General features: G+C 41.8%; 1 protein-coding gene across 3 annotated transcripts in view; it reads left to right on the forward strand.

Moving 5' to 3' along the window:
* Positions 1 to 27137, forward strand: part of cap2 (cyclase associated actin cytoskeleton regulatory protein 2) — a 205646-nt gene that overhangs the window by 80209 nt on the left and 98300 nt on the right. For all 3 annotated transcript variants that reach the window (XM_078241822.1, XM_078241829.1, XM_078241839.1), the window contains exon 4: positions 21164 to 21241. In XM_078241822.1, the coding sequence (XP_078097948.1) occupies positions 21164 to 21241 (78 nt within the window). The remainder of the gene's footprint in view (positions 1 to 21163; positions 21242 to 27137) is intronic.

A 27137-nucleotide genomic window follows, 5' to 3' on the forward strand; every position in this document is an offset into this window, starting at 1 on the left:
ATTTCAATTGTGCACACTATTGTGGGGAGCACGGAGGGGCATTGATGGCATGGAGGTAGCTTGGGGACTGGATCGGAGGTAAGGTGCTGAGAGAGAGCTAGACGGTCCAACAGCCCTAAGTAACGACTGGGAATTGAGGCGGGCCTTCTAACCAGCCTGTCTCCGCGTTCACCCGCCTCTGTGGCCGAAACTGATCTGGGATCTTCAGGTCTGACAAGTCAGGGCATTTCCAGATGCAAGCTTCCCGCCTCGCTGTTTCTATTTGTGAAGCAAACTAAAATTAATGGTCATTAACATAAATTGTCACTAATAAATCTGCTAAAGAATTTGGGAGAAATTTCTTTACTGAGCAGTGGTTCAGAATATGGAACTTGCTACCATTGTTTAGGGGAATAGCATTGATGATTTCAAGTAGAGATTAGATAAACATATGGAGGAGAAAAGTTTAGAAAGATATGCTGATCAGAGTTTAGATGAAGAGTGATCAGTGGATGTTACCATGGAGTGTAAACACCAACATGAATTTCTTGGGCTGAATTGCCTGTTTTTGAGCTGTACTCCGAAGTTCTATTTAAGTGGGGGGAGGAGCAGAGACATATTTTGGAAGGGTATGGAAGTCTACAGACTGGTTTGAGAAGGGAGCCAGGCATATGGTACAGATAATATATAGTTTATGATCAACATAACTTTTTTACAGGGTGAATTTGGTAAATTTGGTATGTCTCCCAGAATTAACTTATTCAATGTATCACAAAGGAATCAGGTATACTGTGGTTGGGAGGGGAATCAATATGGCTGTACAGAAAACTGGCTTATTTTCAGTGACTTGACTGGTTGCTTTCATGGAAATTGCTGGTTGTTCATTGGTTGTGTTTTAATGTGGAGTGAATAAAGAACTAGACTTTATTAAAAGGTCGTTCCGATCTATGGATGCATCAAATTTTCCTTTGTGTGCCAGGCTTGAAACTTTTACATATATAGTCAGAGCTGCAGCTCAATCACCTGATTAGTGATGTCACATATCCGAGATGGAAACTTTTCCAAGGCAGATACCAATACTGGAAAATGATGGACAGAGTCGTTCTGGCCTGGGGGAGTAGTAATGCGATACCACGAGGTCCAAAGCATGTGCTTTATTTGTCCATTTAACTTTTAATGCTTTTATCTTTGTACCAAGTTCTCTGCTTAGCTGTTGCAGCCATTTAGGTTGGAGAATAGCTTGGGTATTTTGCAAAAACAAACAGTTAATTTGGTGCAGTCAGCAGAAATACTAACAATGAGGTCAGAAGCTGGCTATTCATTCGAGTTATCACAAATGCAGTTTCGACTAATCAGCTGAATTGTTGATAGAGGCAGCTGCTTTCAAAAGCAGTGTACAAGACTAGCATCTAAATCTGATAGAAGGGCCAGTTAATCCCAGCGCTCAGTCCCCCTTATAGCAATTGAAACACATTTTAGTTCCGAGTTACAAATTACGTGATGTTCGGTGCAGAATAGTGCTGATTTCGCACTTCTGACTAAAGCTTCTATTTAGCAGATCACTTTCATTCTTAGTTTTAAGGAAATTCTTCTTGTGCATTTAATCTATTACAAATCAAGGAGGGGCAATATTTCAATTGGAGTTGGATTCCCCCCCCAGCTCCTGGTCGTGTTGCCAGAAAGCCCTGAATTGAATTTAACAGCCATGCTCAAGTCAAGACTTCCATCCCAGCTGAGAGAAAATCCCACCTCTGAGACTGCCAACCAGTCAAATGGTCGCAGCTCAAGTCCCAGTAGCTCTATTGGGAGCTGTGGCTACTGCTGGGTCTGCAGGCAGTCCCCAGTGAAGATTGTCACTCGCACTGGATGAAAAGTTGAGTGGCGGCGTTTTCTTGGGCTCAGTCAGGCAGGTCCCAAAAACGGGAGTGGGGAGGAACACGCAGGGCCAGCGAGTGCGGTGGGGAAGTTTCTGTTGGGCACAAGGTGCCAGAAAGGAGGGATCCACCAGCTTGCAGCTAGGGCTTACCTGATCCCCAGTCATTGATAATATACCATTGAAGGCGGCAGGAGGCATTTAATTGGCCAATTAAGGGCCTCAATTGGTTCAAGGGAAGGTGGGCATGGTGCCCCCAACATGCCACCCTATTTTATGATCCCCTGACCTACCAATCCACTCCCAAGGTGGGTGTAAAAGTTACTTTATTTTCTGATTTTTTTTTTTTAAACTCTGCTTGTGAACATAGAAGACATCAGACCTAAGTTTTATTGAATAAAACCACTTCACTCCAGCGCAAAAAAGATGGGAACCACTCCCATTATTTATCTCTTTTTCCGATTTAGTCTTGGATGTACAAAATAATGCAAAGCTGCTTTGGTATTGCTCCCAGGCTACTTTTGTTCTTCCATCCGCTAAGTCACTTTGTGGAAGTTCTGTTCAAGTTGCACTTCATCTGAGGGAGTGAAGTTTCTCTTTCAAAAAGTCACCATGAACTCTAATTTAAGCTCAAATGCAGTTGTAACCATTGATCGTGGTGTATTGCTTGTGCAGTCAATTCTCGTCATCAGCGATTTAACAGATATCAGCGCAGAAAACATTACAATAAATTGTTTAACTTAAACGACACACAGAGGTGTAGGCACACCAACAACTCTTACTTTACTAGACATGTTGGAGAATTAGCAGAAGGAAGGTTAAACTCTTACCTTTCACAGATAGAAAGTGCACTTTGTGCAAACGGAAGTTCACCATTCGTGATTTCACCCTTTGTGAGATTTTGCAGGATTGGGAGTTGACTGTATTCCAATGGTTTGATTTTCTAAACAGATAATTCAGCTGATTTGCAAATTTGCTGTTCTTATTTCCTTAACTATTTTTAAAATTATATTTCATTTACTTCAGCCTTTCAGAGGTCTGACACACAGAATTTGGGAAGTTGTGTAGCTCTGTAACCACCAGCAGGAGCTAGGGATGAGATGTTTATGCTCTACATGAGCCTCCTCCACCTACTTCTTCAAACTTTATCAGCATAACATATTCCTTTCCCCCTTATGTACGTATTTAGCTTTCTCTTAGTTTTTTGCTAATGGCCTCAATTACAACTTGAGATTCTCACCCACTAACTGAATTTCTTATTGTATGTATTGTGACTATTATATATGTAGATCTAGTTTGGAACTCGTCTATGTCTATTACCTTTTTCTGAGTTGTTGGGGAATCTTCTGTGATTCAAGGTTACCTGTGCAGATGGATGTATGGAGAGTTAGTGGATGGAACAATGTGGGGTCTCGCACAGGCAACATGAACATTTTTCTGAAATTGGAGTTCTTGAATTGATCCCTTTCTTCCCTAATTGCAATTAATTATTAATATTGGGTATTATTCAGTTATTTATCATTATAAATATTTAACTATCTAGTCATGTTGTGCAACTAGCTGCTACTGATCAAAGGTGACTTGAAATTTTCACTCAGTCCATTGAATTACTGGAAATTAGACATGCTGCTTTCAACGGACTACTGCCCTGCAAGATGAATTGTTGAGACAGCATATACTCATTTGTTTGAATTAAATCAAATCAGAGACTGCAATTTTAAAATCCTTTTCATCTAGAAGTCTCTGTACAATTTAGCAATTTCCTGCAGGCCTATAACTCCCTATCCTGTTCCTCTGACATTGGATTCCTGTTTGTTCACCCATGTACCATTTCCACTGTCTCTGACAGAGGCTTTTGCTGCCTAGGTATACTTCCAGTAGTCTTTCCAAAACCTTGCTGCCTTTCCTCCTCAAATCTTCTGAAAGCTGCTGACCGGCTATAGCTCACCTCCATCTCTTGCAACTCCTCACTGTTGCTAAACCATTAGATTGCTTATCTGACATCCAGTACTGGATGATCAGAAATGAGTTAAATATTGGCGAGATCAAAACCAGTGTTTTCAGACTCCACTCCAAACTCCATTCCCTAGATACCGACTCCATCCCACTTCATGGCAGCTGCCCAGAATATTTGTAACTTTGGAGTTACATTTGATCCCGAGATGAGCTTCTGACTACTTGTTTACATCATTAGTAGATCGCCTATTTCCATCTCCATGACATTGCCCAACTTTGCCCTTGTCATCTGCTTCTAAAATCCTCCTTCATGCCTCAGTCTCCCACATTCTACCCATTGTAAACTTGAGGTCATCCAGATGTCCTAACTCGCATCAAGTTCCTTTAATCTGTCACCCCTGACTATGTTGACTACACACTGACTACATTGAGTCCCAGTCAAGCAATGTCTTAATTTTAAGGTTCCCATGCTTGTTTTCAAACCCATCCATTCCTACCTTGCTATCTCTGTAATCTCCTGCAGCCCCACAACTCTCCATGATATCTATGCACATCTAATTCTGGCCTCTTTAGCATCTCTAATTTTAATTGCCCCACCATTGGTGGTTGTGCCTTCGGTTGCCTACACCCTAAGCTCTGGAATTCCCTCCCTATACATTCCTCCTCTCTATCTCACTTTCCCCTTTTAAGACACTCCCTAAAACCTAAACTTTTGACCAAGCATTTTGGTCATCTAATCTAATATATCCTTATGTGGTTTGGTGTTTGCTACAGAGTGTCATTTTGAGTACCGAGTATTCTTATAAGCCTTTCTTCTATTCTTTGTCTTACTGGCATCTGTTGAGGGTCCTGAGCATGTGCAGGCTTTGGTGGGCTTCAAGAGGATGACCTGTAAGCAAGACTTGTTTTACTAGTGTTCTGTTTTCCTAGTGATTACTGTTCTGCTGAGTTACTGTTATTGTTAAACGTTGTTATTTATTTATATAAAGAAGTTCATTCTTTTAAACAATGCGTTTGACTACCTTATTTGTGGTCTCAAGTCACCACAGAGTTATATCTTGTTTTATGCTGCTCCTGTGAAGTGCCTTGGGATGTTTTACTTGGTTATGAGTGCCAAATAATTATATGAGTAGCATCTCTACCCCTGAAGCAGAAGCTCTAGGTTCTAATCCCATTCCATGATTTGATGACAATGGAAGGTATGTTCATAATGTGGCCAAACAGGTTAATTACCAATTTGCCTATATATAGTCCCTAGTGACAGGCTAGTGACCTGTTCCAAGAAAATCTAGCAATGGAAACAGGCATAAGCATCTATGTGTCATGTATAATTAGACACGGGAAAGCCTCTAAGTCTTAAATGTTGTTGAAAGCCCATCTCTTCCACCAATCTCTCGTTCTCCCTGGTTCAATGTATGTCCTTTACACCCATCGTATAACACCTAGGGCTGATGTGCCAATTTATTGTCTTTGTTGCATCATCATCCTGTGGCAATATTTTTGGAGGACATACAGTTGGAATAGAGGTTGGTTTAAAGAAGGCACTTCAACAGGGTATTGATCAGTTTGGAACTATTGTATTACCATAAAACAGCAGCCTTCAGTTCAGGAGGATATCTCTTAAATGGGCAAATGTCTCCAAGCATTTCATTTGAATTAGGAGGTGCTGTGGGAGAGAAACAGAAAGAAAAATGAACAACTGAACAGAAGGTCAAAAAAGAGGTTAGAACAGTGACGTAACTGGTTCAGAGGTAGGGAAGGTATTGTGAACCAACCTCAAAATTGTAGACCTTTACATCGTCAGTATAATTTTAAAAAGTCACTTAAGCTATTGTGTCTTTGGTCAAAGCTCATTGTTTCTGGGTTGGGTGACCAACACATGTAACTGGTTGCACAGTGGAGCCATGGTCATGACGTTTCTTGACCGGATGAATTTTCTATCTCTGTTAACGTCTCTGACCAGAAACTAATGCCAATAGCTTCTTGCTGGTTATGACCATCCATTTAAAATGTGTTTGGTTTAACCAACTGGAGAATAACTCAATTTAATTACTCTGACTAAATAATTAAAAGAAGATATTTGCAGTCACACCACATTACCATTTTAAAGTGTTTCCTCACAAGTGAGTTCAATGTTCCTTAAAAAAGTTGCCTGTAAAATTCAAAGGCATTTCTAATACCAGAGGATTCCCATGAAATTAAATCATAGCTCTGGTTCTTCGGTTTTCATTCTGCCTAGCAATCTGAACTTTATGGATTGAACATTTGTATAAAAATCCTATATAATTTTGCACCATGATGGTCTAGTAAAGACATATTTATCTGACAGCTGGGTATATGCCAGCATTTCAGTGAAGTGAGGAAAACATGATTAGTATGCCAGATAACTCAATGCAGCATATTTTACAATCTAATAGGGTTAAGGAAAACTCTGAACATATTGGCTGTAATTTTACTGGTTCACCCCACCCATCGATGGGCGGAGCGAGCCAGTAAAACCGCATGAGAGCCAAGTAGTCAGGATCGTGCCTGATTTCTCGGCTCTCACGATCTTAACAGAACAGGATATCCGGCGAGATCAGCCTCTCGCCCATTTCTGGCAATAGACGGAATAATTTATTCAAATTTATTTAAGTGCTGATTTACATGTATTTAGTGAGCGTGATGCTGAATTGCCCGGGCTCACTTGCCTTTATGGCCTCGCCGGGAGAGGTTCTCCCCATGAACGGGAAACAATTATGTTGCCCTTGCTGGTAGAATCGGAGGCCAGTGAAGCCCCCGGGGAGGCCGAGGGCAGGAGCGGTGTCCCTTGGGCAGTGATAGCCTGGCACCTTGACATTGCCAGCCTAGCACTTTGGCACTGCCCACCAGGCAGTGCCGGGACTGGGCCTGGAGGTGCGGGAACAGGCCAGGGCTGCCTAATCAGGGAAGGAGAGGGGCCCACTGCGCACTCTGCATCACGATCGGTTGGGGGAGAGGGGGAGCGTGATCGGTCTGGATGGTGGCAGGTAGCAGCAGGGGCTACATTTTCGGCTGGTGTGGGTCTCGCGATCAGTCGATTGGTGGGAGGGGGGAGGTTGAGACTGGTTGCAGCAGCAGAGGCCTGACAGCGCTCTCTCTCTCTCTTTCTCTCTCTCTCAGGCCTTTGCTGTTGCAATTACGCATGTGCAGCACAAATACCATTGACAAAGTCAAATGGCCATAAATGGAAATCAGGTTGGCATGTTAATCTTGGACAATAGTTGTAATAGCATAGAAACCTGCAAAGCATACAACATTCATCTGCAATGCGCAATAGCTCCCTCTGCTGCCTGAACAAGCTGGCTGGTAAGTTAAGCGCCGCCCACTGCCTCCACTAACTAGAAACAGTCTAGCTCTTTTTTTTCAAACAATATGTGCATAAGATTAGACTCGCCCAAAAAAAAGATCAAAGTGCTAGCTGGCACTGCCCAAAGGACACCACTCCTGTCCTCGGCCTCCCCGGGGACTTCACTGGCCTCCGATTCTACCAGCAAGGGCAAACCAACTGTTTGCTGTTCATGGGGAGAACCTCTCCCAGCGAGGCCATTAAGTTTTAGCCATTTTCCCATTTTCATGCTAGCTGGACACTTCGAATTTTTCTCATAAAATTCCGCCCATTGTTCCAATCAGAATGCAAGGGTTTAGGTCATGAACATGTACTTAGCTAGGACCTTAAACTAGAATTAAATTGGACACAATTGTTGAATACATTTTAATTCTTGCCTATTTGTTTCTCTTCACACCTATTGATTCCTCATTTATTTGTATTTCCATAGATCTTGGGTTGCCCTCTTGTTCAAGTGACCAGTAAGAGGCTTCTGTTGGGGGTGATCAGGGATGAGGGGAGAGTGGGCAGGGTGGGGGTGGGAGGGCAGGTGAATGGATATCCTGACTAGGGTTTATTTTCTTTTACCTCCGCATCATTGAGCTCCAGCTTAGTGACTCATTGCTGCCCCAGCTGAAATCTGCTAACTGGGACAGACTAGACTGTGAACCAGGGATCCTTTTGGTATGTGCAATTCAGCTACTTGATAAACTTGTTGATCCATCAGGGAGTATTAATTTTACAGCTTTAATTTCAAGCAATTTAACCTTGAAGGGTGGATGCACCCAGGCCAAAGTACAACTTCACTGAAGCTCCCTCTCATTATCCAAATGTTAGGATTGGAGTCTGTTTTTCTTCTGCTGATTTGAAATACAGTTTTAATTTGTAGAGAAGTTTGGACTGTGACTGTATTTTATTACCTCTTGTCCTTCAATAGTTATATGAATGTGTTGTATCTTTGCAATATTAGATGTGTGTATTTATGTGAAATAAAACACTTGCAATAGTTACGGGCAAAAAAATAAATTCCGAGGAGCACTTGTTTTCAGTTTTAGCCAATTAATGTAGTGCTAACCAAACTAAAATGGTTATAATATTGCATTTATACAACTATTTTGAGGAGGCATTGTGACGGAGTGGTGGTGTCCCTTCTGCTGGACCAGAAGCTCCAGGTTTGAGTCCAATGTCAGAACCCATTGGCCACGGAAGGAGCATTCAATCCAATTCAATGGCTGATCAAGTCAAAAATCCTTCCACCATTTACCCCTACTATTCCCCAAAGGGTAAAAATAAAGTGTGGGCATGAAGATACGTTAAAAGAATACAATTCTTTTTATGGTCTCAAGATGTCCCAAAGTGCTCACAGACAATTTAGTGCTTTAAAGTGCACTCACTGTTGTATGCTTTGCAGGTTTCTATGCTATTACAAGTATTGTCCAAGATTAACATGCCAACCTGCTTTCCATTTATGGCCATTTGACTTTGTCAATGGTATCTGTTGGGTATATGATCCTAACTGGTTAATACAGACCGAACAAGGGGAAATAAGTTACTGTTACTTAACAAACATTTTTGGAGAGTTTTTTTTATTTGTAATGGCATTATTAAACTCTCCACTCCTGAATTTTCATTTTTGTCTTTGTGTGCTTCCAGTTTGGCATTTAATCAGTGCTGTGACCCAGCTGTTTCTGAGACAGGTCTCTCTTGTTGACTGTATACATTTTTTGCTTATTTTTTACCCACCAATTTGCTCCTCTTCCCGAAGCATCACCTGATTACCTAAATTCTTTGTTCTGGATTAGACAGTCAACCACAGTGGGGCCATAGTTCATTCTGATCCCATATCACTTAAAGTCCTTACACTTGGGGCAGGACGGTGGCACAGTGGTTAGCACTGCTGTCTCACGGTACCAGGGACCTGGGTTCAATTCCTGACTTGGGTCACTGTCTGTATGGAGTCTGCACGTTCTCCCCATGTCTGTGGGTTTCCTCCAGGTGCTCCAGTTTCCTCCCACAGTCCAAAAGACGTGCTGGTTAGGTGCGTTGATCATGCTAAATTCCCCCTCAGTGTACCCAAACAGGTGCCGGAGTAGAATCCCTACAGTGCAGAAGGAGGCCATTCGGCCCATCGAGCCTGCACTGACAACAATCCCACCCTATCCCTGTAACACCATGTATTTACCCTGCTAGCCCCTTTAGCATGGTCAATCCACCTAACCTGCACATCTTTGGACTGCGGGAGGAAACTGGAGCACCCAGTGGAAACCCACGCAGACACGGAGAAAACGTGCAAACTCCATACGGTGACCCAAGCCAGGAACCGAACCCAGGTCCCTGGCGCTGTGAGTCAGCAGTGCTAACCACTGTGCTACCGTGCCACCTATTGTGGTGACTTGGAGATTTTTACAGTACGTTTATTGCAGTGTTAATGTAAGACTACTTGGGACATTAAACTTCCAACAAGGATCACTACATAGCAACAAGCAGTAGCTACTTTTTTGTTGTCTCTAGCTCATAGATATTGGAGTCCATTTCAAAGTCTCTGCAGCCACCCTACAATCTCATGGACTGAAATTTTAACCTGGGACCTTGCTGCTCTATATATCGTATAGCGACGATTAATGACACAAAACATCAGGGAGCTGGTGTATAGTTGGGTATGACAGAATGAGACCCATTTTTATGATTGTAATTTGTCTTGGCTTATTTGTATGAAAAACATTGTGTGTTTTTAAATATTCATGGGAGATATCTGTGTAGTTTCCTATTCCAGTCTACCGAATAAAATTTTCATTAACATTAGTAATAGGAAAATCAATCAAAGTAAACACCTCCAAAAGTGTTCTATGTTAACTTGTAGAATTTTCTGCTTTTTATTTTTCTTTCCAAGATTTCAACAGAATTTATCAAAGCAAAACAAAGTCACCATAATCCCAGATGACCATAGGCTGCTCTCCCCTTTGAGGGGAAGAGTTGGCTAGTGGTGATTTAACCTGAGGATCATGACACCTCAGGCAAGGGGCAAGGCTGAGAAGGCAGGCCTTCATGAATAACCTCAGCCGGTATAGGAATTGAACTCGTGGCTGTTGGCGTCACTCTGCATCATGAACTAGCCGTCCAGCCAACTGGGCTAACTGACTATATAGTACCTTTAAGTGTGCCTTAAGGTGGCTCAGTGTCTGTCCGTCTTGCCTCCAACTCAGAAAGTTGTGGGCTCCAATCATGATCATGAAAGACACTATATAAATAAAAACTGTTCTCTTTGTAGAATATGTTCTCATTTTCTTCGTAATATTCATGCCACACAAGTACCAGGCAATGACCATCTCCAACAAGAGAGAATCCACCATTTCTCCCATGCCATTCAATGGGATTACCATTGCTGAAACCTCCACTACCAACATCCTGGGGCTAACCATTGTCCAGAAACTGAATTGGACCAGCTATATAAATACTGTGTCTACAAGAGCAATTCAGAGACTGGGAATTGTAGATGATGGACCTCCTGACTTCCCAAAGTCTGTCTGCCGTCTACAAGGTACATGCCAGAGGTGTGATGGAACACTCTCCACTTGCATGGCTGAGTATACTTCCAAAAACACATGAGAAGCTTGACACTATCCAGGACAAAGCAGCCACTGGATTGATACCTCATTCACTACCTTCAATGTTCACCACCGACGCACAGTGGCAGCAATGTGTACCATCTACAAGATGCACTGTAGCAACTCACCAAGGTTCCTTTGACAGTACCTCCCAAACCTGCAACCTCGACCACCCAGAAGTTTAAGGGCAGCAAATGTATGGGAACACCACCAGCTGCAGGTTTCCCCTCCAAGCCACCAATCCTCCTGACTTTGACATATATCGCTGTTCCTTCAGTGTCATTGGATCAAAATACTTGAACACCCTTCCTAACAGCAATGTGTGTGTACCTACACTATATGGACTGCAGTGGTTCAAGAAGGCACCACTTTCTCGAGGGCAATTGGGGCAGTGATAGCCACATCCTGTGAAAGAGTTTTTTTTTAGTTCTGCTGGAAGCATGACACAGCAGCCAGAGAAGATAATCAGTTATTTCTACAAGATAGAGCACCCTTGTTGGAAGAGACTGTCAATTAAATGCTACAGTGAGTTAACACTGACCTTTCACACCAGGAAGACTCTCTGGCTATTCTTTGAAATAATGCCACAGGATCTTTTATGTTCATCTGAGAGGCTCAATCCAAAAAAACAGCACTTCCAACAGCACAGCATTCCCTCATTACTGCACTGGAGTGGCAGCCTGATCTTTGTGGTTAAGTTTCTGGAATGGGACTTGAACCCATAACCTTCTGATTCAACTAAGCTCTTGCTGTGTATACAAGAAGTTATAACCATACAGCATAGGATGTTTTGAGGTTGGGTGTTGAGATACAGTTGAATTTTACTCTACATAATCATGCTGTACCTGGAGAATTTTAATCCACTTCATAGAATCATAGAATGTTACAACACATAGGAATCCAATAGGCTCATCATGCCTCTGCCAGATCTTTGGTGGAGATCTTTTCCCTTAGCTCTTTAAATTTTTCTCTTCAGATATATCTTTTGCATGTTACCACTGAATCTGCTTCCACCACCCTTCCAGATATCCATCCCAGATCACAATTTGTGCTATAAAAATATGTTTCCGCATGTTGCATTTGGTTCTTTTGCAAATCCTCTTAAATCTAAATCCTCTGGTTGCTGATCCCTCTTCTGGTAGAAACAGTTTCTCCTTATTTACTTGATGCTCATAAAGCACAGATGACCCGTCAAAAGCACTGAACTGTTGCTGATTTCTGTATCTAGAGGGGAAATGAGAATTCGGTTGCTTCAATGGAAAGCACTAGTGCTGTGGGAATTGGGAAACTGGCAATGATTTTGTGATTAGTAGTAATGTATAATTCTGTATTCCTGATGATCAGATCAGTTAATTTCTATATCAGCATCTGGTTAAGAGGTGATTTGTGCAAGCTTCTCTGGTAAGCCATTCTCAATGGGTTTCTATTTCCCAGTGACAGGAATTGGAAGCCCTACTTTTTCTTTCACAAAATGCACTAACATGAAGTAAGAGTTTAGAAAAGGCCTATTATTCCACTAAGCCAACTGTACCCAAAACCTAGCATAATCAGCTTAGAAATTAATAACCGGATCAATCTGTGAGGTAATAGAACTCTTAAGAGACCATAACCTCTTCCAACATATCAATGAATGAGAAGCCTTGCCTGTGAGGAGAGACTAGAAAAGCTAGACTTTTTTTCATTAGGTTACTTGGAAGGGCATAAATTCAAGATCGTTGAAGGGCGAGGCTAGAATTTTTTGGATGCTGGATTTTATTGGAAACAGTGGCATTTTAATGACCTTTTAAAAGAAGGTGGATAAATACTTGAAAAGAAATGAGAAAGAGACAGGCATTGGAACTAAGCTTTTTGAATGAGGTAGAGCAGGGATGAGATAGTTTTCTTCTGTACTATGAAACACTGGTTTTCAAACTGGGGGCTGCAGACCCCTTAGGATTAGCAGAGACTCAAAGCGAGTCCGTGAAGCAAGGCTAGCACCCTCCCCCCTCCCACCCCCCACGCCCTCCTCCACCACGCTCCTGCTCTTCCCTTGCTCCTCTCAAGCTCTCTTTCCAGGCCACTGTTCTCCCCTGCTCCCCGAGTGCTCTTTCTGTTTTTCTGGCAAGGATATAGTCTCTGCAGTGAGAAACATTTTCGCCCGCCTCACTGATACCTGTAAGTAAATACCTGTTTTCTTAAAAACATTATTAAAACTCTCTACATGCAGCACTTTCATATTATGAAGATTTTATAGTATAACTTAGGTGGAAGTCTAATCCATTTTAAATGGGGTGCTTCAAACAAAGAAGTTAGAGAACTACTGCTATAAAACTGTAATTACAAATGACCATATTTATGCTTGACCAGCTGCATGCTACTCATGGCCCCAGCAGAACTGAAGCCAAGAGTAAGTGATCATCTTTCTATACATTCTTGTAAACTGAAATCCTGCTGTTAACTAGGTGTTTATTCCAGCTCCTTTTTACAGGAGGTCATGTAGCCTTGACTATTAATGGCAGTCGATTCTTCATTCTCCAAATTCTTTCCACTGCATCAATATCCTATTGAACTGGGCACAAATGAGTATTCTAAATGTGGCCTCAACAATGAGATAAAGGTTAAAACAGCATGTTTTGATTTATAAACAAATACTCTTGAGTGTCTTGGTGCTTGATCAGCTTTGCTGGTAGCTCATTAGCTGTTTTTCGTGGCTAGTTGACAGTCATGTACCTGTGCCAGTGGACGTCCATTACATGAATATTTTCTGTTTCACCACATTACTTTACATTTGGGTAAATTAAATGCACTGAAGGTGGCGAGGACGCAGAATGTACCCTGGGTGGGGGACTGCAATATCCATCACCAGAGTGGCTCAGTAGTTCCACCACAGAACGAGCTGGCCGGGTCCTAAAGGACATAGCTGCTAGACTGGAACTGTAGCAGGTGGTGAAAGAACTAACAAGAGGGAACAACATACTTGATTCCATCCTCACCAACCTGCCTGCTGGAGATGCATCTGTCCATGACAATACTGATAGGAGTAATCACTGCACAGTCCTTGTGCAGACAAAGTCCCATCTTCATGTGAGGTAATGCATTTTGGAAGGCCTAATACAGATAGGAAATATACAGTAAATGGCAGAACCCTTAGGAGTATTGATAGGCAAAGGGACCTGGGTGTACAGGTACACAGGTTTCTGAAAGTGGCAATGCAGGTGGAGATGGTAGTCAAGAATGCATACAGCATGCTTGCCTTCATCAGCCGGGGTATTGAGTTTAAAAATTGGCAAGTCATGTTGCCGTTTTATAGAATCTTAGTTAGGCCGCACTTGGAAAATAGTGTTCAATTCTGGTCGCCACACTACCAGAAGAATGTGGAGGCTTTGGAGAGGGTACAGAAAAGATTTACCAGGATGTTGCCTGGTATGGACGGCATTAGCTATGAGGAGAGGTTGGAGAAACTTGGTTTGTTCTCACTGGAGCGACGGAGGTTGAGGGGAGACCTGATAGAAGTCTACAAGATTATGAGAGGCATGGACAGAGTGGATAGTCAGAAGCTTTTTCCCAGGGTGGAAGAGTCAATTACAAGGGGGCATAGGTTTAAGGTGCAAGGGGCAAGTTTTAAAAGAGATGTACGAGGCAGATTTTTTACACAGAGAGTGGTGGGTGCCTGGAACTCGTTGCCGGGGGAGGTAGTGGAAGCGGATATGGTAGTGACTTTTAAGGGGCGTCTTGACAAGTACATGAATGAGTTGGGAATAGAGGGATATGGTCCCCGGAAGTGTAGGGGGTTTTAGTTAAGATGGGCAGCATGGTCGGTGCAGGCTTGGATGGTCGGTGCAGGCTTGGAGGGCCAAAGGGCCTGTTCCTGTGCTGTAATTTTCTTTGTTCTTTGGTTCATATTGGGAATACCCTCCAACGTGTTGTGTGTCATTTACACTGTGCGAAATGACTTCGAACAGATCTAACAACTCAAGACTGGGCATCCATGAAGCACAGTGGGCCATCAGCAGCAGCAGCCAGGGACCCTGGTTCAATTGCGGCCTTGGGTGACTGTGTGTGGAGTTTGCATGTGTTTGCGTGGGTTTTCTCTCTCAGTCCAAAGATGTGCAGGTTAAGTGGATTGGCCATGCTAGATTGTTCATTAGTGTTCCAAGATGTGTATGTTAGTGGAGTTGTTAAAGTTTATTTATTAGTGTCACAAGTAGGCTTACATTAACACTGCAATGAAGTTACTGTGAAAATCCCCTAGTCGTCACACTCCGGCGCCTGACAGGACCAATATACAGAACAAGAACAAAGAACAATACAGCACAGGAACAGGCCCTTCGGCCCTCCAAGCCTGCGCCACTCATGCGCCCAACTAGACCATTCGTTTGTATCCCTCTATTCCCAGTCTGTTCATGTGGCTATCTAGATAAGTCTTAAACGATCCCAGCGTGTCCGCCTCAATCACCTTGCTTGGGAGTGCATTCCAGGCCCCCACCACCCTCTGTGTAAAATACGTCCCCCTGACATCTGTGTTGAACCTTGCCCCCTCACCTTGAACCTGTGACCCCTTGTATTCGTCACCTCCGACCTGGGAAAAAGCTTCCCACTGTTCACCCTTTCTATGCCCTTCATAATTTTATACACCTCTATTAGGTCGCCCCTCATCCTCCGTCTTTCCAAGGAGAACATCCCCAGTTTACCCAATCTCTCCTCATAGCTAAGACCCTCCATACCAGGCAATATCCTGGTAAACCTTTTCTGTACTCTCTCCAAAGCCTCCACATCCTTCTGGATCTGTGGTGAAGCTACAACACAGTGCTACAACTTGCCAAACAGCAAAATCAGCAAGTGATCGAGCTAAGCGATCGCACAACCAACAGATTAGATCTAAGCTGTGCTAACCGGCCGTGAATGGTGGTGGACAATTAAACAACTTACTGAGGGAGAAGGCTAATACTCCCATCCTCAATAATGGAGGAGCCCAGCACATTTGTGCAAAAGATAAAGCTGAAGCGTTTGCAACAATCTTCAGCCAGAAGTGCTGAGTGGATGGTCCATCTCAGCCTCCTCCGGAAGTCCCCAGCACCACAGACGTCAGTCTTCAGCTAATTCAATTCACTCCATATGATATTAAGAAATAGCTAAAGGCACCTGATACTGCAAAGTTTATAGGTCCTGACAATATTCTGGTAATAATCGTGAGGACTTATGCTCCAGAACTTGCCACTCCCCTAGCCAAGCAGTTCCACTACAGCTACAATACGGGCATCAACCCGGCACTATGGAAAATCGTCCTGTACATAAGAAAGCGGACAAATCCATCTCATCAGTCTATTCTCAATCATCAGCAAAGTGATGGAAAGGATTATCAACAGTGCTATCAAGCGGATCTTACTGAGCAATTATCTGCTTGAAGATGTTCAGTTTGGGTTCCACCAGGGTCATTCAGCTCCTGACCTCATTACAGCCTTCATTCAAAAATGGACAAAAGAACTGAACTTCAGAGGTGAGGTGAGAGTGACTGCCCTTGACATCATGGACTTAACCAAATATGGCTTCAAAGAGCCCTAGCAAAACTGGAGTCAGTGGGAATCAGGGGAAATCTCTCCACTGGTTGGAGTCATACTTGGTACAAAGGAAGATAGTTATGGTGGTTGAAGGTCAATTATTTCTGCTCCAGGACGTCACTGCGAGAGTTCCTCGGGATAGAATCCTAGGCCCAACCATCTTCAATTGTTTCATCAATGACCTTCCTCTCATAATAGATCAGAAGTGGGGATGTTTGCAGATGACTGCACAATGTTCACCACCATTCATAACTCCTCAAATACTGAAATAGCCCATATCCAAATGTAGCAATATCTGGATAATATCCAGGCTTGGGCTGACAAGTGGCAAGTAACATTCGCAGCACACAAATGCCAAGCAATGATCATCTCCAACAAGAGAGGGTCTAACCATCACCACTTGAAATTCAATGGCATTACTATTGCTGAATCCCCCTTGAACACAAGATGCACTGCTGGAACTCACCAAGGTCCCTTAGGCAGCATCTTCCAAACCCAAGACCATTAACATCGAGAAGGACAAGAGCAGCAGATACCTGGGAACACCACCACCTGGAGGTTCGCTATCCCAAGTCACTCACCATCCTGACTTGGAAATATTCTTTCACTGTTGCTGGGTCAAAATCTTGGAATTCCATCCCTAACAGCACTCAGGAACTGCAGCTGTTCAAGAAAGCAGCTCACCACCACCTTCTGTAGGGCAACTAGACATAGACAATACATGCTAGCCTAATCAGCAACATCCACATCATGTAAATGAACTTTAAAAAAGCGCTTGAAGGAAATATAAGTGGCCGTGGGTAGGTGGGCACAGGTTGGCTTGGAGGACATGAGGGACCATGGGAGGTAGATTGGGGGCATGAGGTGACATGAATTGTCAGGGATGGGGCATGGGAGTGTGTGAGAGCTAAATAGCTATTTTAGGTTCTTTTTTTTAAAATTGCAACTGGGACCAATTTCCGGAGCACTGAGACGATCCTTTTAACCAGTTCCCAGCAGTCTATGTGGATGCCTCCAAATTCTTTCTGGCATTAGCGCAAACCTACGTTCTCCCCAGAATGAAAATCCGAAGATTTGAGACACCTTCTCTTGAGCTGGGTTCACGGAGTTGGGACTTGTTCAGACTCTGCACTCCTGACACGGGAATGAAAATTCAGCCCTAAGCTCATAATGTAGATGGGAGTAGAAAGTTTTTAATGGGATATTAATAAATTGAGTGGGTGAAACTGTGACAAATGGAGTTCAATGTTGGGAAGTGCTAGCTCATTCACTTTGGACTGAAGAAAAATAAAGTAAAAGTGAAATTTTTTAAAAGTAAGAGAATGGTAGGGTATTGTCTGAATAATTGTAATCAATTCCCCTTGCATTAAACAATAACATTATATTATTAGCTTTCCTAAATACTTGCTGTACCTGCATACAAGCCTTTTGTGATTCATGCTCTAGGACACCCAGATCCCTATATCTCTCAGAGCTCTGCAGTCTCTCACCAATTAGAGAATATACTTCAGTTTTATTCTTCTTACCAATATGGACAATTTCAGATTTGCCCACATTATGCTCCATTTGTCAGCTCTTTGTACACTCACTTAACCTATCTGTGTCCCTTTTGTATCCTCCTTGCATCCTTTTCACATCCCTTAACCATCTTTTTTTATTCAGCAGATTTAGCAACCATACTTTTGGTCCCATCAGGACCGGGGATTTGTCAGCCCATACTCTTAACAATTTGTTCAATAACACTTCCCTAGTGATTGTAATTTTCCGGAGTTCCTTCCTCCCTTCCATCTCCTGATTTACAGATATTTCTGGGATATTGCTTGTATTCTCTTATAGTGAAGACCGATACAAAATATCTCTTCAATTCATCTGTCATCTTCTTATTTTCTATTATTAATTCTCCAAACTCACATTTCTATAGGCCCAACTCTCACTTTGTTAATTATTTTCTTATTTAAGTATCTATAGAACTTATTATATTTCCACCCATCTTCTCTTGTGCTCTAATTTTAACTCCTTAATCTTTTTGTCATTCTTTGCTGTTCTTTATATTTTGTCCAATCTTTGCAATTTTATAAATTTTATTGAAATGAATTTATAAAACCAACCAATATAATTTTTTAAAACTGTGTAATTTCAACACTTCCAAAGCAGAGCAAATACCAAAATTTAAATTTCTGTCAGTCACACGGTTCATTTAACATCGACTAAAACAAAATTGGAAATAGTATTTAATGCTCTAAGTTTTGGAGCTGCTAGTATACTTTCTAGAAACACTTCTAAATCTACAGACCAGTTCAAAGTAAGTTCTAGTGCACTTTGGTAACACAACTTTAATTGAATATTTCAGATAAATTTATATGTGAAGCCTTCTTTCTCCTAGGGAGAAGTTGCATAAAAACTTTTGTGGAAAATTCCCATCTTTCTGGATCTTTTAAATCAGCAACCATTTTTTTTCCCTAAAGCCAAGTAGGAAAATATTCAATAGAATGACAGTTATATTTGACTCCTGCTGCAAAGAAGCGGCCTCATGTCAACTGAAAGAACTTTACTATTTTAAAGGATAAGAGAGAAAATGCTTGGAAATATGTGGCTAAAAATTGATCACAAAGATCTGGGCAAGTCTTACGTTTTCACACACACGAACAAATTGTGTGCTTCCCTTTCCATTCACCCTTTCCCTTTTGGTTATATTTCCAGCAAATGCTGTGTATGTCAATTCTGTCACAGTCTGACTTTTACACCGAGAGGGAGATTGGTACATGCAGGGTCCATTCATTCCTTAGAATAGACGAAGACAGCACTGATGCGATGAATTTCTTTTACTGAACAGAACTTAAAATTAGATCATTACAAAAGCGAATAGAAAGAGAAAAACTGGAGAGAGAGAGAGAGAGAGAGGACTGCCTTTTTCTGCCAGTCCTGTACTGATCAAGGCAGAACTCAAAAGAGACTGAACAGGTCTAGAAAACAGACTGCTAGCTGAACACACAGTTCCACAATATATCCATCCTCACAAATGTTGTTGTTTATGAAAACCTTTGTTTGGCTTATAAAAAGGCCTGTTTTTGCTTCCATTGTACCTTCAAAAAATGCAGTCAATTTTCCAGCTAACTCAGCATGCCTTCAGAGTTTTAAAGCGTGGTCAAGTTAGCTTTAAAATGTAGTCAAGTTAAGTTATTTAAGTTGAGCATTTAAATGTAATTGCATAGGCAGAAATATCTTAAAATGAAGTCTTTGCATAAATGAAGCAAGCCATACACAGGCTCAACAATACGTAACACAGGATTTCTACCTTCACCATGCAAAATTTGTGCCAGTTAATAGAAGACAGCTTACCACTAGAATTGGGCACAGGTGCTTTGCCCAGGATGTGTAGGTCATTGCTGGAAATGCAAATCTGAAGCAGATATGATTATTTGTTGGCAAAATTGTAAGATGAGAAACAGTGTGGAAGTGTCTCTTTAATGTTTGGCCACGTTGCTTTCTTGATTACAGCTTATTGATTATTTGCTAAAATGAGACAAAACACAGACTTCATGGAAACACCAGAAGCATTGCATTGAGAGGGGAACTGTCACCATGGTCAGCTTGACTGTTTGGAATTACCACTCCAGGATACCCATTGAAAGCTTCCAGCCAATAAAAAACAGCTTCAATAATGCAAGTCCTGGCAAAGGGCAAATAGAATCCAACTGTGTTCTGGAAGGGAGAGCAGAAGCAGGGCTGGAGAGGTAGCAAGGGTGTATATTTGTGGGAAGCAGGAGGGGTGGGTAGTAGTCCTGAAAGGAGAGGGGCAAAACTTGGCAGGGGGTGTGAAGGAAAAGTCTGAAAGAGTTGCTGAGATGGATCTGGCACATTTGGTTCCAAGTTAACATTCTCAGTAATCACCCTGATGAAGTCGCTTACAGCTGCCGGATATAAACTTAGAAGCTGTCCTGAGATATGGTGCGCCTGATAAATTGATGTCAGAATTCCAAATTTGAATGCAAGAGACATTCTTCAAAGTTTCATATTGATTGCTGGTAGCAATTTAAGTAAATATACATAAACAGCACATTTACCTGTATTGTGTGGGGTAAGATGTTTTCTATTGTGACGCCATGGGTAACCCGTAATTTCTATTGGATAACATTTTGCTAAATTGCTAAATTTGCCACTATATTTTCTCATCCTTGGCATGAATTTCAGTTTCTAAAGGATTGTTGGATCTGGACCTTCCTGTTTTCACTCTACCTTTTCAAGAGAGTATAAAAGTGATGATCAATAAAGTTTTCAATCATTGCAATTTTAGTTACATAATCTTCCACATCTTAAGTAGGAAGTATGCAGGTATAGCTTGTTTGGAACACTTGCCAGGGTAACCACACTGAAAGGTCTGAATGTTGCACACCCTTACACTGGTTTGCAGGTCTGTGTCCCAGCCCTGCCAACTGCTGTCATGCAAATAAAGTCTCAGCATAGTTTCTCAAAATCGAACACTAACTCACTGATTAAAGGCAAATGATTGCAGCCTTGAACTTCTGTGAAAGTGGCTTATTATTTCAGAGTATTGGCGCTGATAGCTTTAAGTAGAGAAGATGAGCTTTCACATTCCCAGCTGTTTGTGCAGGTTTCTTTAATCTCACTGCAGTATGTGGTGTCTGGTACATTTATGCCCATCTGTGTCTCGTCAAGATTAATGTACAAGGGACAGATGCACAATGAATGTGTTTTATAATTCTGAAGTGAACTTGTGGAAAATTTGCATTGGTTTATGTTAATGGCTAAAGAACCCAATCCTCCTTGTTTTCCTTTGCATTGCACGCTGGTTTTATGCTTCATTATTTCCTTTGTTTGAAATGTGCTTTTTTTCCCCCCCAAACAGGCAAAGATGTTTAACGCAGCTTTTGAAGCCCAGAGGGATTTCCTGGTGATGGCCTGTAAACGCCAGCAGCCTCTGGAGGTGAGTAACTGTATCTGTAACACAAAGGCCCAAATCCTTTTGCAGGAAAGGGGAGAAATGAGCCCAGTTAGTGGAAAACCACGTGACATGTGCACTTAAACATGTTGAATGTTTCTATATAACAATGAGAATTCTATACAATTGCAGGCTGTTGAAAAGTCTAACAGTTGATGAAAGCAAGTAGGAAGTAGATTTCTCTTGAAATTGAAGACATCTGAACCTTTCCAGTTGGCTGCCATCTCCACATAGGTGTCCAGAAAAATAACTTGCATTTATATAGCGCCTTTCATGACCTCAAACTGTTCCAAAGTTTTTTATAGCTGATTAAGTATTTTTGAAGTCACTGCTGTAATGTCAAAAACATTTCAAACCATGCAGATATTATAGAATCGGCCAATTTTAATACTGCAACACCCCACAAATGACAATGACCAAGTCATCTGTTTTGTTGCTGTTGACTAAATACTGACCAAGGCAGTGGGGGAACCCGCACCCCCCTTAGTGCCTTACATCCTTGTCAGGGAGACTAAAAGCTACTCAATAGAACTGATTATATCATTAAGAAACGTGCTGCGGTCATATTCTATATTTTAAAAATACTAAAATACCTCATTGGCTATTGTAAATTTATGTCCATCTGAGAGGATGGATAGGGCCTTGATTTAACATCTCATCCAAAAGAGAGCAGTACCCCTTCAATGGTGCACTGGGCTCTCGGGCCGCCTGCCATGGGAATCGGAGCGGGCAAGAGGCAAACAACGGGAAGATCCGTTGACCTTGGGCAGGATTTTATGGTTTTGGAACGAGCAAGGCCAGAAAATCCCGCCCTCAGTCTAGGCTCTGAGGTCTGCCCTTGAGTCTCTGGAGTGTGATTTGAATCTACAACCTCCTGTCTCTGAGTCAAGAACACTAACGTTGATCCACAGCTGAGACTTAAATCATATTAAGTACTGAATTGCTATTTGTATAGTTAATGTAACACTTGGAAATGTTAACTGAAACACTTGTTCCTTTTTTCACCTACATGTTTGTTAAAATTAGTGAACTTCCATCTCTTAAACAGTAAAGTGACTGCTGGCTTTGACCTTCTGAATTCTATCCACTTGACCCTGCACTTTTTTGGCACCTGCTGAAGCATATGATGAGCAGCAACAAATGACTTTGGGATCATATGGCATTGAATAGATCTCTTGGGCAGCTGAGTTTGGATACAGGATGGTGCCATTTCAGTTGTTGGTTGAAAGTTCTTGTGTTAGAGCATAATACTGCCCATACTTCTGGAAATGTCTCATGTTATTTTCCTTGATCACCGGGATAAGGGAAAGTTACGTCGAACATTTTGTAGTATCCAGGATAGCAGTCTTTATACTTTATAGATCCTTTTATTCCTGGGAGGGAGACTAAAACCTACACAGCACCAGTGATGCAATACTGAAGTGTACAATCGTCTTGTCTTACATTATAAAAATACTTCATTGGCTGTAGCACACTTTTGTGATGTCCTGAGGTCATTCATGAAAGACATTACATGAATGCAATGTTTTTTAATTTATTCTTCTGTCAGTGACCTGGTACATAGTGTTGCTGTGTAATTCATACATGTTTACCTCAATGCCTACTAACAGATTCTCCATGACAGTTTAATGTCACAATGTATAATCCTGTCAGGTTAATACAAAGCTGCGTGTCACCCAGCATGGTAGGATAGGTGACTTTTTTAAATTTTGGGGACAAAACTAAAATAGGGATAAATTGGGCTACAGGGTTTGAAATTTATTGCCCCCTTCACTTTAGTTGCAGTTAAATGGGACCTCATTTACTGGGTTGCCATTGGTTACTGGTGGTTTGTGTACTTTTCCCCTGATCAGATTTTTCCACATTATTCACCATATTCTAGAACATGTGTAACTTGATTCCTATACTCTCTTTTGCCTGAGGAAGCTTAATGTTTGTTTGGCTTTCTTCCCTTCCACCTTACAGCGCATCGCATGGGGAGCTATGTGTTTGAGCAAGCTTCCCACCATTCTGTTGTAAAATAGCTTGGGTTATTTATGCAGTGTAGCACCATGATTATCTTGGCTGTTCAACCCTTTATGGACATTCGTGAAAGGTCTCTTCTTTATCCTTGAAGTATTGTGGCCTAGTTTTATGTTGTTTCTGTGAAAGGATAATGCAAGCACAGCATGATGGAAAGACAAGCCAGAACTGTAGCAGAAATGTGATTAGCCACATGATGTGAAGAAATTCTTGGTACAGATTTGGAATTCTGTTTCCAGCTTCAGCATGCATTAAAGGACCCAAAATTCAATCTACAGATTACATTTCATTTTTGGTTTGTCTTTGGGGTGAAATTCAGAATGCCTGAAGTTTGTACTGCGAGACTTGATGGAAAGCTTGAATACTTATCCCTCCTAACTAGTCAAAAGGATAGAGTAAAATCTTAATAAACTGTAATAGGATAAGTGGAGATTATTTGCTTTCTCTCTGATGATGTATCATTACTGTGACATGTGATAATTTACTTTAATCACGATGATAATCATCGTGCGGTGACATGTCTCTCGAAGCTGCAGGAGTTAGCTAGTTAAGCAAACAGATCGAAGTTGCATTAATGGAAAGAGACAGCCCCTTAATAAATAAGCAGCAGGACAATGAAGTGGGAAATTGTGCAGTTCACATTTAAAGGCTTACTGCTTTTGTGACTGTGGTAGAAAATTTGCTGCTGTAAAATTTGGCTCTTTTATAGGTATTAACTTACCAGCACATAACTGATAACCAGACTGTAGAGAACCAAGCTAAATACAAAAAGTAGAGGGATAAAGAGAACACAAGAATAGATTAGTGGCTGCCATTAAAGGGAACTGTAGTCTGTTTTTATAAACACATAAATAACAAAAAGAAAGCCAAAGAAAGGATGGAACTGAGTAGGGTCCAAAAAAAGGTATTGTTGTTATGGAGACAGAGGGCATGGCTGAAGTAATGAATGAGTACTGTGTATCCACCTTCAGTAGAGCAGAGGATGTTGCCAATGTAGCGGTAAAGGAAATATTGGATAGGATGAATCTAAAGGGATACTTGGTTGGCCATCCTCAAAGTAGTCTGGATGGTTTACATTCCTAGGTTCTGGAGGAAATTAAGAGTTGAAATTGCAGAGGCCCCCCAGCCGCAACCGTTCAGTCTTCCTTAGAGATGGGGAAGTGAAGTCTAGTTGTTGGGGAAGCAAATTGGCCAGAACCCCTGGAGTACCTGTCACTCAGACTGGCAAAACGGGTTTTCGTTAAGGGGCACCTGGGGAATTGGGTTGGTGAAAACACCTGTCACGTAACCACCAAATTCTTACTGAGAAGGAGAGTGTTTGATCAGAGATCTTGGGCAACATGAGCTAAAAGTTTTGAAAACAATGAAGGAATACCTTTGGGAAGTTCAAGCGAACTTAAATTTTATCATGAGAATGTTTCAATATCGAAGCAGCAAATGGAGTAAAAAGATTGGCTGATATTCCTGAAATAGAGGGATTATAATTGCAGATGCATTTAGTTAAAGTTCACATAATCCTAAAATAACTAATGATACGTGCTGAATAATTCAAAACTGATTTAAACTGATTGTTTTGTCTGTTCTGCGGTGACTCTCTCATTGTCAGTGAACTAGCCCTCGCTCATGTCTGCAGAATTCTGCAGCTTAAAAAACAATAAAAACCATGATCTGTTTAACATGGTTAAACACCCAAAGGTGCTTTAAGGTTCAAAGCCTTTCAAACAATATTTGGCACTGAGATACTAGTATAGGTAACAAAAGGGCGGCACGGTAGCACAGTGGTTAGCACTGCTGCTTCACAGCTCCAGGATCCCGGGTTCGATTCCCGGCTCGCGTCACTGTCTGTGTGGAGTTTGCACATTCTCCTCGTGTCTGCGTGGGTTTCCTCCGGGTGCTCCGGTTTCCTCCCACAGTCCAAAGATGTGCGGGTTAGGTTGATTGGCCAGGTTAAAAATTGTCCCTTAGAGTCCTGGGATGCGTAGGTTAGAGGGATTAGTGGGTAAAATATGTGGGGGGAGGGCCTGGGTGGGATTGTGGTCGGTGCAGACTCGATGGGCCGAATGGCCTCCTTCTGCACTGTAGGATTTCTATGTTTCTATGTTTCTAAAACATTAATTCAAGAGGTGGGTTTGGAGGCGTGTTTTAAAGGAGCAGGTTTAGGGAGGGAATTTAAGAGTTTTGGGACTAGCCATCTGAAGACACCAATGATGGAGCAAATAAAATCTAGGATCTGAAAGACCTGAGAAGTGGAGGAGTGCAGAGATCTCAGATGGTTGTAGGGGCTGGAGGGGGTTATGGATACAGAGAGGACTGAAACCAGGACCGATTTGTAAACAAAAATTGGCAACAAATTTAACGTTCTGTAAGTCAAACAAAAATAATAAATGCCCATTTGTGTAACCAATTTTTATACAGATTTTATTTGTCTTCTTATAACATGGGGGCCTCACAGTCTTTTAAAAAAGTTGAAAACCCCTGCCTCACATTTGCACTTTTCAGGGCACCCAAAGTATTTTACAGCCCAGTCTAGTCTCTAGTAGACAATGTAAATCATAGAAATCATAGAAACCCTACAGTGCAGAAGGAGGCCATTCGGCCCATCGAGTCCGCACCGACCACAATCCCACCCAGGCCCTACCCCCACATATTTACCTGCTAATCCCTCTAACCGACGCATCTCAGGACTCTAAGGGACAATTTTTAACCTAGCCAATCAACCTAACCCGCACATCTTTGGACAGTGGGAGGAAACCGGAGCACCCGGAGGAAACCCACGCAGACACGAGGAGAATGTGCAAACTCCACACAGACAGTGACCCGAGCCGGGAATCGAACCCGGGACCCTGGAGCTGTGAAGCAGCAGTGCTAACCACTGTGCTACCGTGTAGAGAAAATATTGTGCACAGCCACGTCTTTCAAACAGCAGATGACCAGGTGATTGTTTTATTAATCTTGATGATGGATGAATGCTGACCAGGACACTAGGAAATAATCCAATCTACCCTTCCTTAAAATAATAGCCTGGATTTTGTCGTATTAGTGACGTCGAAGCTTGGTATAAGCCATCATTGTGGCTGTTAAGAGGCCCAGAAACCTTTCTGATTTCAGATAAAGCTCGGCACAACATCGTGGGCTGAAGGGCCTGTTCTGTGCTGTACTGTTCTATGTTCTAAACCTCTGGTGTGCAAAAATCTGGACGTTGGAGTGGGACATTGTGCAGTGCCCCAGAGGCTTCAGTTATTACACTTGCTGACCTCAAGATTAAAAGAGAAGAAATGTCCCTGGTGAGAATTTGGGCCAGTTGCCCAGTAATAACGCAGTATTTTTGCCACAACATTTTAGAACTGGTCTTTCCAGGCAGAAAAAGTCCTTGGCGTCACTTCGTGAATATTTTAAAAATCTGGACCAATGAGGACACCGGTACTGGAAGGCATTTCAATTTTCAAAACAGCTGTGGGAGGGGGTAATTTAAAGATGTTTTAACATTATCTTGATACCATTCATCTGACTTATTAAAAACATGTAAATTTATGATTTTTTTTACAATGGCTGATAGTATTTTTGCAACTCTGTAAAATGTACACCTTTGATACTTTAAAATGGCAATCATGACTTAAAAATATGTATGCATGTATGATTTTTAAAAATGTTCACCATTTCTGACTTTATAAAAATATGTATAAATTTATGATCTTTTATAAAAATTATTCTGCTTAAGTTTTTGATGACTTAATCTTTTGTTCCAATGACTTTTTAGCATGAATCTATTAGGACAGAAACTGTAGCACCTTAGTTTTGACAGATTCTGTGGGCGAGTGCTCTGTCCTCTGCTGCATGTGAGCTGTTCTTTTTGCTCACA

The sequence above is a fragment of the Mustelus asterias genome, chromosome 2 (genome assembly GCF_964213995.1).
Source record: "Mustelus asterias chromosome 2, sMusAst1.hap1.1, whole genome shotgun sequence".
In the NCBI taxonomy this organism is placed as follows: domain Eukaryota; kingdom Metazoa; phylum Chordata; class Chondrichthyes; order Carcharhiniformes; family Triakidae; genus Mustelus; species Mustelus asterias.